Here is a 12,966-nt window from a genome sequence, read left to right on the forward strand (position 1 = left end):
TCCTGTCATGGACGCTTTAATGAGAAACTGGAGGAGGCTCCGGCTCAACTGCCGCTCCGTCGTCCCGGCGTCCTCCATCTCAGGCCCTCAGCAGCAGTTTCTGGAGTTGTCCAAGGAGCGTGGCGCGCAGCACGGCCGGGAGGAAGTGGGCGAGCAGGCCAAGGGCCGCCAGGGCCACGAGAAGCCAGAGCGCGCGCGCGCTCGCGTACAGCGGGGCCAGCCTGCGAGTGGGGCTCAGCGGCGGCGGGGCAGGACGCCGAACCCAGCCAGACCCCACGGCCCGCCTCCACCGGGAACCCGCCCACTGAACCCCCAAAGGGACCCGCCTCCAACCAGCCGCCCGGTCCCGCCCGCGCTCCGCTAGCGGCCTCAGCCGTCACCGCCCTGCCCCGGCGGACCTCCGGGGAGCCACCCCGCCCCGCTTCTCACCTTTGCTGCGCAGAGCGCGCGTAGCCCTGGAAGTAGCGCAGGCGCGCGAACAGGTAGACCAGACCACACAGCGCCGCCGCACCTGGGGCAGGGGAGGGGACGGCGAGGCCGGCTGAGCTGAGCCCGCCGCTGCGGGGACCCCCAGGCTCCAATGCGCGCGCCCCTAGCCCACGTCCAAACCTTCGTGAAAGAAGATGCCGGCCACCCAGAGCGTGGCGAGGAACAGCGGGAAGTACTCGCTGCAGTTCACCCTGCGGCGCGGGCGGGGCAGCATGAAGGCGCCGGCCTGCTCCCTCAGAGCCTGCCCGCCCGGGGCTGCCTCGCTGCCCACCCCGCGCCCTCCCACCGCGGCTCACTGGGCTCGGTAGATGCGCTCGAACTCCGGCGGGCCGGTGGTGAGCGGCGGCGACACGCGGAAGGCCCTGCGCGCCGAGATGACCTGCAGAGAGAAGTAGGCTGGGGACAGAGGGGTTGCAGGAGTCAGACTCGGCACCCTGACTCCCGGCCTGGCTGCGCATCTTCTCTGATCCCTGCTCCACGCCCTGCTCGTGGAGACTCCCCTTTAAAGCCCAACATAGAGGACCGCCGGACCCGCTCTTCTCCGGTGTCCATGACACTCAACAGGGAGGGTTGGGTGTGGGCCTGGGGCTCTGAGAGGACCTGTCCAGCCCAGTAAGTGTAGGAGGAAGGGATGACACGTCACAGGACACCTGCCATCAAAAGGACTTTGCTCCTGAATTAGTTTGACTTGGAAAACACAAGCAGATACCCAATTCCCACCCTCTAGGCATGGACTGTGGCCCAGGTCCTTGGACTGGGAGTCCCACTTGAAGGTAGTAAAAGTGAAAGTGTTCATCACTCGGTCCTGTCTGACTCTTTGAGAGCCCATGGACTGTAGCCCACCAAACTCCTTTGTCCAAGGGATTTTCCAGGCAAGAATACTGGAGTGGGTTGCCATTTCCTTCTCCAGGGGATCTTCCCGACCCGGGTCTCCTGTATTGCAGGCAGGTTCTTTACCAACTGAGCCACCGTTGGCTGCATCCTTCCAGATTCAAGGGAGCACACACCTTGTGGCCATCGTCCCTGCTCCCTACCCGCAGAGTTCGCCAGGAGGGACCTCCTGGGTTGCTGTGCCTGCAAACTGTGGTTCCAGTCCTGCCTCAGTTTCTCTGTTCAGGCTCTCTGGACCCTGCCTCAGTCGGGGTCTAGATACCCTGTCCTCTGCCCCCAGGTGGTTAACAGCTGGGACTCCTCTAGTCCAACTCCAAACCACCGGCCTCTGCCCCTCTGCCTTCTGACACCGATGGGTACAGAGAGAGTGGGGGCCGACTCTTGAGAGCCTGAGTGCACAGGAACCCTTCTACTTGGTCTCAGGCCACATGCCCACCACATACACAGTTGCAGTACTGGGTGTCTCCAACTAGTTTCCTGCAAGTTCTCTGGCTCTGATGCCCTTGATGCCAGGCTTTCTGTAGGGCCCAACCTGAGTGCACTGTAAATACCAGGGTGGCCTTGCCAGCACCATGTCGGGCCTGGAGGCCAGCCCCATGTCTACATGAGCAGGGCCTGAGGGGTGAGCTCACTGGCATGGCTGGAGATCAACTCTGTCTGTCTGTTCAGCCCCTCCAGGGCCCCTGCCTCAGGCTGTGTCTTGTCCTGGGGCATGTCGGTCCCAGGAATGTGTGATCTAGGGCCAATCTGAAAAGAGCACTCAGCAGGCACCTCTGGGGGGTATCAACCCTGTCCAGCTTCACACTGTTCCAGGATAAAGAGAGTGCCTTTGAAGGCAGGGCCAGGAGATGGGGTCCTCCCACTGGGACACCCAGCGAAGAGACACTTGGAGAGGGCAGGGGTCATCTGGAGTAGGGCTGCCTCAGGCCCATGGCTGTCCCACTTCTATACCCACCATCAGAACATCCATTCATGCTGGCAGCCTGCCCTCCTGCTCAGGTCCAACACGGCTGGATGCCTCACTTTCTCACTGAAAGCCCTGCCCTCCTCCAGAGCTCTTTATGCTGGTCAAGGGACCACCCCCAACCCCAAGGCAGGCATCCCGCATGCCTACCTCAGGCATCCCTAGGGAGACTTTTTCCATTTCCTTGCCCATCCCCTAGGTCAGGCACCTCTGCCCAGAGTTTCAGTTTGCCCTGCAGACACCCCTCCAGGGCCTCTCCCCTTCCCACTGAGAGAAAGTGCCAGGCCTTCAGCCCTGGAGCATCCCTTCCTCTGCGGTCAGGAAAGCTCGAGTACCAGGAGTCTGGGCTGTCCCTCACCTCGGCCTGGCCTTCCCAGCACTCCCCCAACCCTGCGCAGAGCCTGGAGGCAGGAAGGCAGACCGCAGGGTCCGAGGCCCACCCACCTCCCGAGCAGGAGCCAGCCCACCTTGCAGCAGGACGCCCAGGAGGGTGACGGTGGCCAGAAGAGCTACCTCGTCCTTCATGGTGACGGCGGCTCTGGCGGCCAGGCTGGCCTGTGAGCGGGTTATCTGCGGGGCCTGATCACCCTCGTCTGCTGCTCGGAGGCTGGCCCCGGAGAGGAAGAGTGGCCGGCTCTCCCCGCCCTCCTCAGTGGCCGGGGGTGGGGAGGGGGCGTGGCCAAGCCTGGGAGAGCCGCGGCAGCGAGCAGGCTGAAACAGGACCACATGGAGCCTGGGCTGGAGAGAGCGGTTACCTGGGGACAGCCCAGCCTCCTCCTCCCAGTCCTTGTGGGCCTTCTTGGCCTAGCCTTGCGCTGGCAGGACTCAAATTGTCCACCTTAGGCTTGCTTCAGCTGCCAGGTCACCCGAGTGTCCCCAAAGGCCCTCCAGACCTTCTCTTGTCCAGGATCTGATCTCAGGAATCGAGAGGCTCCTACTTGAACCACCCATTGCCACCACTTCCCAAGTCCTAATCATTCTCAAATCCACCCCCAGTGCCGTCTTCCAAAGCCCACTTGCCCCTCACGGACTCCTGGCCCTGACCCCCCATCAACCCACTCCTCTATCTCCCACTACCCAGCTGGGGTTGTTTTATAACATGCAACTCTGACTACAGGGTACTCCAAGCACCCAGCCCACACCGGGCACAGCCAAGTCCTTTCTCCCTTCCAGAAAACCCAATGTCCACCAGTTCTACAGCTGCCTGAGCTCCATGCACGCGGGCCATCCCAAGGGCCACTGGGCTGGCCTGGTCAGCCCCCTTGGGATGGCTGAACCTGTCCTATCTGCGCCTCTGGCCCTGGTACACACAGTCACCTGGCATTTCTGCCTGCCCAGCATCCCTCTTCGTGAAGTCTCAGCCCTGCCCACACTCAGCTTCTGTGCCCTGGACAGAGCCGCCTCCCACCCCCAGGCCTGCGGGGCGGACATGCAGGCTAAAACTACCTGTGGGAGCCAAGGCTGACCCAAGATGGTGAGCTGGAGTCCTGGCAACTTCCTTAGCACTTTGGGGAAGGGAACTCGGAATGGGAGGGAGACTCCTGAGGGCAACTTCCAGCCGCTCGCCATCCTGAGGAAGACGGAGCCAGCACGGGGCTAGGCTGTGAGAAGAGAGGCGGCTTATGTCCTGAAGCCCTGGGGCCACCTTGCCTGAAACAACCCCCTGACTGTTCAGCTTTTCCATTTTGTAAAACGGTCACTTCTCCTTTTGGCTCAGGTTGGTTTGAAGTGGGTTTTGGTCAGCGGTGACAGAGTCCAGACTGGTACAAGCCATGCTGTGGGGATCTGGGGCGGCCACCGCTGCACCGGCTGATGGGCTGCCAGGACGCCGTGCACCCCTTTGCCTGGTCCCGCTGGGGAGTCTCCGTGCGTCGTGGTGCTGTGACCTGGGGAGCTCCGCCCTCGCTGCCCACCTGGCCTCTTTCCTTGCTGCCCAAGCCTGGGTTCCAGCCTGAGGGCTTTGTTGCCTGTTAGGCTCCCCAAGAATTCCCTTTAGCCTCTCATCACCTGCTCAACACCCAGCGAATGCCCCCTTGTCTATCACTGTCCCCCCAGAACAAGCTGCACCCAGCTGGGGTTGCTGGGAGCTCCTCAGGAGCAGAGGTGGGTCTGCAAGCCTGTGCTCTGCTTTGGACGAGTCTTCCCATAGCAGTGGTAGGTGCTCTGTGACGTGGAAATGACTGAAACAGAGACAGGAGCAGCAGGGGGCAGAAACCAGATGCTCCTCCAGGTCTCTCCACCAGCTCAGCCCCTACTAGAATCCCTGTTCCCGTCTCTCCTCCAGCCCTAGCCAGGCTCCCTGAAGGGTGGGACACATGTGCCATGGGTGGGCTGTGTGCCAGTGTTTGCATGAACCTGTGTGTCTCCGTGCTGTGATCCCATCGGTCAAGGTGTTTACGATTATTTTGAATCTCTTTCATGGGCCTCTGTGTGTCCATGTGTCTCTGCACATGTCAGGCTGTCTTCTCTGACAAGCTCTCATTTCCTCTGAGGCCGAGACAGACCCTATTCTGAGCTGGCAGCAGGAAGCTGAGGCCTAATATCAGCAGCTTCTGAGGAAGTCCCTGGGCAGATGTCCAGGCAACAGCTGGGGGCTCAGCCCCTGAAGCCCTCTCCAGAGCTCCTGATCTGCACCTCCCTCTCTCTGAGCTTCCCCAGCCTCTCAGGGTTGGGCCTTGCTCAGGCTGACAGAGGTTGAGCTTAAGGCCTTCCATGCAGAAGCCACCCACTCAGCCCCCTTAGCAGCCAGCCCTGGAAGTGCCAACATTGAAGGGAAATGAAAAAGCTCATCCCTAAACCCCTGCAGAAACCCTAAGGTCATGGCATCCGGTGCCATCACTTCATGGCAAATAGATGGGAAACAATGGAAACAGTGACAGACTTTTCTCGGGCTCCAAAATCACTGCAGGTGGTGACTGCAGCCATGAAATGAAAAAACGCTTGCTCCTTGGAAGAAAAGCTGTGACCAACCTAGACAGCATATTAAAAAGCAGAGACATTACTTTGCTGACAAAGGTCCATCTAGTCAAAGCTATGATTTTTCCAGTAGTATGTATGGATGTGAGAGTTGGACCATAAAGAAAGCTGAGTGGCGAAGAATTGATGGTTTTGAACTGTGGTGTTGGAGAAGACTCTTGAGAGTCTCTTGGACTGCAAGGAGATCGAACCAGTCCATCCTAAAGGAGATCAGTCCTGAATATTCGTTGGAAGGACTGATGCTGAGGCTGAAACTCCAATACTCTGGCCACCTGAGGCAAAGAACTGACTCACTAGAAAAGACCCTGAGGCTGGGAAAGATTGAAGGCGGGAGGAGAAGGGGACGACAGAGGATGAGATGGTTGGCTGGCATCACCGACTCAATGGACATGAGTTTGAGCAAGCTCCAGGAGTTGGTGATGGACAGGGAAGCCTGGCGTGCTGCAGTCTGTGCAGTTGCAAAGAATCAGACACGACTGAGCGACTTAACTGAACGGAAACCCCTGCAGGCCATGCCTCAGTGACTCAGGCCTATGCCCCTGTACTAGCCCCTACTTTTCGCTGAAGAACATCCGGGAAACTGAGCTCACCAAGGACCCCTGGAAATGGAAAGGCCAGCCAAACCACTCTGTTGAAGAGAAACCACAGTCTCAGTACCATAGACAGGCATAAGCAGTGCACGACTCAGACCCCAAGCTTAAGTTAAAAAAAAGATTTATTTTGAAATTATTTTACTTACCAAAACAGTTGCAAAAGTAGCACAAATTTCCTATCACCCAGCTTCCTCTAATGTTAAAATCTTATATAATTATAGTTCAATTATGTAAACTCAGAAATTAACATTGATACAATACTATCAGCCATTTACAAATCTTATTCAAGTTTCACCCAGTGTCCCACTAAAATATTAACAGTACAAAGACCTCTAAAACATTGTACAAAATTGTGGCAGACTCAAAACACATATTTGATTCTCTTTATATGAAATGTCCAGAAAAGGGAAACCCATGGAAACAGAAAGCAGATTACTGAGGACCTAGGGCTGGGAGCATTACTGGGATGGTGGTGTTCAGTCTCTAATCTCTGACTCTTGGCGACCCCATGGGCTGCAGCATGTCAGGCTTCCCTGTCCTTCACTATCTCCTGGATAGTCCACTGAGTCAGTGATGCTATCTAACCATATCATCCTCTGCCACCCTCTTCAGCTTTTGTCTTCAATCTTTCCCAGCATCAGGGTCTTTTCCAGTGAGTCAGCTCTTTGCATCAAATGGCCAAAGTATTGGGGCTTCAGCATCAGTCCTTCCAATGAATATTCAAGGTTGATTTCCTTTAGGATAGACTGGTTTGATTTCCTTGGAGTCCAAGGGACTCGCAACAGTCTTCTCCAACACCACAATTCGAAAGCATCAGTTCTTCAGTGCTCAACCTTCTTTATGGTCCAACACTTACATTCGTACATGACTACTGGCAAAACCATAGCTTTGACTAGATGGAACTTTGTCAGCAAAGTGATGTCTCTGCTTTTGGATACGTCTAGGTTTGTCATAGCTTTTCTTCCAAGGAGTGAGCATCTTTTAACTTCATGGCTGCAGTCACCATCTGCAGTGATTTTGGAACCCACGAAAAGAAAAATCTGTCACTGATTCTACTTTTTCCCTTTCTATTTGCCATGAAGTGTTGAGACCAGATGCCATGATCTTAGTTTTTTGTATTTTTTTTTAATGTTGAGCTTTAAGCTAGCTTTTTTGTCTTTCGTCTTTCACCCTCATCAAGAGGCTCTTGAGCTCCTCTTTGCTTTCTGCCATTAGAGTGGTATCACCTACATATATGAAGTTGTTGATATTTCTTCTAGCAATATTGATTCCAGCTTGTGATTCATCCAACCCGGCATTTTGCACAATGTAATCTGGATAGAAGTTAAATAAGCAGGTTAACAATATACACCTGTGTCATACTCCTTTCCTAATTTTGAACCAGTCAGTTGTTCCATGTAAGGTTCTAACAGCTGCTTCTTGACCCACATACAGGAGACAGGTAAGGTGCACTGGTATTCTCATATCTTTAAGAATTTTCCACAGTTTGTTGTGATCCACACAGATGATGAAAATGTTCTAAAACTGAATTGTGGTGAAGTTTGAACAAGTCAGTAAATTTACCAAAAATATTGAATTTCACACTTAAGATAGGTGAATGTTATAGTATGTAAATTATACCTCAGTAAAATTGCTTTTAAAAAACAGTACAAAGAGAGGAGCTTCCCAGGTGGGCCAGTGGCTTAGACGCCACTCTTCCATCACAGAGGGTGCAGGTTCCATCCCTGGTGAGGGAACTAATACCCCACATGGTGTGCAGCTTGGCCAAAGCATTAAAAAAAAAATAGTACAAAGGATGCTTGTAAACCCTTCCCGTAGCTTCTTCAAAAGTTAGCACATTACATAACAACATAGACTAACATTGATCCAAGACTGACAATTAATCTACAGACTTCATCCAAATTTCAGCATGTCATTCCATAACATCCTTTTTCTGGACCAGGATCATGTGTCCTCCAGTCTGAGCCATCAGGATGGGTCCTCAGATCTTTTGTTACGTCAGCACTGTTGTAGAATTGTGAGTTCTTTTGTAGATGACCCTCAGTTTGGATTTTCTGATGTCTTTACATGATTAGACTGAGGTTATTCTTTTGGGCAAGAATGCCACAGAAGTGATGTGTGTCCACAATTCTCATCAGAACCCTAAGCTTTACACACAAAGAAATAACATTCAGGATGATGTCACATCTTGCTCTTGACTTAACCCACTTGTTCCCAGCTCGTGCTGTACGCTTAGATTCACGGCTCACAGTTCATGGCTCTGAACTTGGCCCTTCTCAGCGTGATTCTGTTTGGGCACCTGGGGTCCCTTACGCACCCGCAGGGTCTCTGAGCACCCTCCCCTGGCAACCTTGTCCCTCTCTGTTTTCCTTGTTGGATTTCTGTCTCCCTGCCCTTCCAGGAGAACCTGGGAGGAGATGACTGTCCTCTGCCTGGTCCCCAAGCCCTGCCCACGTGTTGTAGATGCTCAAAGAAACACAACTAACTGAATGAGCAAGTGAGTGACTACCCGGTTGGCCTGGCTGCCTTCCCTCTATTCTCCCCCGGGAAACCATGGAACTTTCCACCATCTCTACAGTTTTATCTTTTCCACGCCATGTGATTGGAATCATACTGTATGTAGCCTTTTCAGAGGGGCTTCTCTCACTTAGTAATATGCATTTAAAGCTCCTCCATGTCTTTTCATGACTTAATAGCTCACTTATTTTCAGTGCTCAATTATATTCCATTGTCTGGGTGTACCACAGTTTATTTATCCATTCACTACTGAAGGACATCTTGGTCGTGTTCAAGTTTCAGCAATTATGAACAAAACTGCTGTAAACATCTATTCTATGTGCAGGTCTTTGCATAGATGTAAGTTCTCAGCTCATGTTGGTAAATACCAAAGACTGTGATTGCTGGATTGTATGGTAAGAGTCTATTTAATAAGAAACGAGCCAGCTGTTTTCCAAAGCGGCTGTACCATTCTGCATACCCACCAGCAATGGATGAGGGTTCCTGTTGTTCCACATCTTTGCCAGCATTTAGCAGTGTCAGCATTCTGGATTTTGGCCATTCCAGAGGATATGCAGTGGTATCTTGTCATTTTAATTTGCATTTTCCTGATGACATATGATGTGGAACATCTTTTCATATGCTTATTTGCAATCTGTGTGTCCTCTGATGAGGTGTGTGTTAAGATCTCTTGACCTTTTTTTAAAAATTGAATTGTTTTCTTATTGTTGCATTTTAAGTTCTTGGTATACTTTGGGTAATAGTCCTTTATCAGATGTATCAGATGACTAGCCTTTTCTATAAATGCTGCTGGGACACAAGGACATACAGAGGTGCATAAACAAACTTGCATTCATATCTCACACATATCTGAGAAGTTGATCAAAATAGATCATATTCTTAATTGTAAAGCCTAAAGCAATAAAAGTTTCTTGAAGAAAACACAGGAGAAAGACTTTGAGACCTTGGCTTAAGTGAAAGTTTCTTAGAACAAACACCAGTGATCCATAAGGGGAAAAGAATGAATTAAACTTCATCAAAATTTAAATTTTTTGCTCAAACGTACTACTAGAATTAAAAGGCAATCCATAGACTCAGGGAAAATATTTGCAAACATATGTTTGATGAAGGACCTGTAACCAGAATATATAAAGTACTCTCGTGGGATCACATGTAATGTTTAAAGATATTGGATCACTATTGAATCACTATTAGTTATAGAGACCCAAAACCAATATAATATTTTAAGTCAATTATATTAAAAAAAAAAAAACTTTCTCATCTTGATAGCAAGAACATTTTTCTGGGTAAATTGGGTGGACGCCTTCCGGGAAAGCTGGAGGAAACCCTGGCCGTGCATTGCAGTTTTCACAAGGGGACTGGCCTTGACTTCAGTCAGTAGGTTCTGGGTCTGAGAACTAACTAAGGTCTGGAAATGGGATAAGGGATTATGAATTGTCCTGGGATAGCTAACCTGGCTTTCTGCTTGTCCACCTTTCTTGGCTGCAGCTGTCAAGCGGTCCATCTCTGCTGTCACATTGTTCTGTGAGCTGCTCCGCCAGATCCCAGCATCCTGATCTTGCTGAGCATCATGGTCATCAGTGACACTTGGTCTCTGACAGTTCTGTGCTGCCATCTAACCTCTTTCATTTCTTTTTTTCAATTAAGCTTTTATTTTAAAATTTCCGAATTTCTAGCCTCTGGTATTTGTGACTCTTATCATTTCTGTCTTTCCCATGGAACCCAGTTCTATAATGTCACTTCCTGTCGCCCTTGCAGACTGCAGAAGATGGCCACTATAGGCTTTTGAGCAATGCTTATGCCCCCATCACTAGTGCATCCATTGTTGCCTTGGTAAATGGCATGCTCTAAGGAAAGAGGGATACATAGTCTTGGGTCTTTGAGAGAAGTAGGATACAGAACTGATTTAACACTGACATCCAGGGACCCGAAGCACCATCACTGACTTCCTTCTTGGAGCAGGGGGGAACCTAGGAGTCAGGTGACAATCCAAGCATGCTCTGGCTTCCCAAATAGAGTCCCAGCCCGGGTCTATTTCACATGAACCACTGGGTCCAAGACCCCTGAGTCACTTCCCTGGTTCCTGCATGCTTCATTAGTGTGGTCACATGAAGTGGTTGGCAGTGAATGAGAAACAGCTAACAGTCCTGAGACTGATGTCCTTGCAACCTGCTTGGACTGGCATCTGGGAACTTGGATTTGGGGAGGGTTCCCACCACTACCTAATAAAAATGGCTCACAGTGTCAAAATTGTTTGGGTTTATGCTGAACACCTGCTTTCTTTTTGGGAGCCTGGGATTTTAGTACATACCTGCGTGACCTGCTGCCAACAAAAACCTTGGTGCTGAGTCTCATGAATTTCCCCAGCTGGCAACTTTCCACGTGCGTTTGTCATCATTGCTGGGAAAATTAAGCAAACCCTGTGTGTCTCCACTGACAAAGGACTCTTGGCAGCTTGAGTCATGAGTCCTTCTATTGATGACATGGTGTGACTTGACCTGGTGAGCAGGAGGCGTTGAGCACATCAAGGCTCTGGTAAGACTCAGGCACTCCGGAGGTCGGGGGCTTGTCCCCTTGGCGAGGTCACCAGGCAGTGGCCTCTCAGACATCCCCTTGGAGCTAATACAGGCTATTGCACTGTGCCCCTGTATCATGATAAAAGGAGGAGAAAACTTGGGTTGTGGAGGCGGCGTGTTCCGTACCTGGGGACCCTGCAGACACACACATACCAGGTGACACAGAGGCTCGGCCGTGAACGGGGCCCCAGGGAGGAGACGCCTTGGCAGCAGGGCAAGGAGATCGCTGCTTGGTCCACAAGACTAGGCAGGTCCCCGGGACTACAGGACCTGTAGCCGACACAGAGATGTGAAGAGTTTCTGGGAGTCCCAGAAGGAGTCCTAGTGCACACCCTCAGGTCATTGACTCACTAAGTCATATCCGACTGCTTTGTGTCTCCATGGACTGGGGCCTGCCATGCTCCCCTATCCGTGGGATTTTCCGGGCAAGAATACTGGAGTGGGTTGCCATTTCTTTCTCCAGGGTATCTTCCCAACCCAGGGATTGAACCCACGTCTCCTGCATCGGCAGGAGGATTCTTTCCCACTGAGCCACCAGGGAAACCCATTCTCCTACCTTACCTTATTGTCCAAGTTTGGTAACTTTCACACTAACATCTTTAATCCACTTGGAATTACTTTGCTTTTTATGTCAGATGGGGGCTGCATTTTTGCCCCAAAACTTTTTATAACATAATTTTATACTTAAAGCTTGCAAAGAAGAATACAAAGAATTTCAATATAGCCTTAACCCAGGTTTCTATTGTTTTACTATATTCATCTGTCTCGGTCTCTCTCTCTCTCCATACCCACAGGCACACACAGAGACATACACACACACATATTATCTTTCTGAGCCATTTGAGGATAATTTGCATACAAAATAGCCCTTTGTTCATCAATACTTCTGTGTGTATGAATATTCTCTTATATGGCTAGAGTACAATGAGCAAAATGAGGAAATTAACATTAGGGCAATCAGCTTCCCTGGTGGCTCAGGGGTAAAGAATCCACCTGTCAATGGGGGAGATGCAGATTTGATACCCAGTCCAGGAAGACCCCCTGGAGAGGAAATGGCAACCCACTTTAATATTCTTACCTGGAAAACCCCATGTGCAGAGGAGCCTGGCAGGCTATAGTCCAGGAGGTCACAAAAAGTTGGACACAATTTAGTGACTGAACAACAGTTGTCAGTATACACAAATATTGAATCATTATGTTGTTACACTTGAAACTAATATAATGTTATGTCAATTATATCTCAATTTTTAAAAGGTCAGTATCATTATCTAATCAATAACACCTTAATCAAATGTTGCCAGTTGTCCCAATAGTATTTTGTTATTTCTTTATTTGGCTGCGTCAGTCTCAGTTGAGGCAACTGGAATATCTTTGAACTTTATTGGAGCGTGTGGGATCTAGTTCCTTGACCAAGGATTGAACCCAGGCCCCCAACATTGGGAGCGTGGAATCTTAGCCACTGGACTCCAAGGGAAGTCCCCCAATACTGTTTTTATGGACTCCAAGATTACACGTTGGGTTCAGCTGTCCAAAGTCCTCAGTCTCTTTTAGTATGGAACAGTTTACGAGTCCATGTCTCTTTCTTGGTCTTGCATGATCACAGGTCACTTATTTTGCAGAAACCCCCCTATCTGGGTTTATCTGAGGATTGTAACTGATGGCGCACTTTGGGCAGGAATGTCAGAGAAGGGGTGTCCTCAGCACCTCAGTGAAGTCAGTCTGGTGATGTTTACCTGTGCTGTTAGCACGGTGTCTGCTGGTTTCTCTATGAGAACAGGAGGAACTCTCAGCCCACACACCCTGGAGAAAACCCTCACCCTAAAGGACCTTGCCCAAACTCAGCTTGAGGCTGTGCCCATCCTGGGATGACCCAGTCCCCTTGAGTGCCAGGAAAAGCTCTAGGCTGACACAAGAATTTATCATTTGTTCCAGCCAACACCTAAAGTTAGGCTCCTGATTT

At 50.8% G+C, this 12,966-nt stretch overlaps 1 protein-coding gene across 1 annotated transcript; it reads right to left on the bottom strand.

Moving 5' to 3' along the window:
* LTC4S (leukotriene C4 synthase) lies at nucleotides 1-2,950 on the bottom strand. Its single transcript, XM_061149648.1, has 5 exons — nucleotides 2,812-2,950; nucleotides 786-885; nucleotides 610-680; nucleotides 430-511; nucleotides 1-221 (listed from the first exon to the last, which is right to left on the bottom strand). Exons 1-5 carry the CDS (start codon nucleotides 2,867-2,869, stop codon nucleotides 80-82), a joined length of 453 nt encoding a protein of 150 aa, XP_061005631.1. The 5' UTR covers nucleotides 2,870-2,950; the 3' UTR covers nucleotides 1-79.
* Between the last annotated feature and the right edge of the window lie 10,016 nt (nucleotides 2,951-12,966).

Source organism: Dama dama, chromosome 9 (assembly GCF_033118175.1).
Source record: "Dama dama isolate Ldn47 chromosome 9, ASM3311817v1, whole genome shotgun sequence".
Classification (NCBI taxonomy): domain Eukaryota; kingdom Metazoa; phylum Chordata; class Mammalia; order Artiodactyla; family Cervidae; genus Dama; species Dama dama.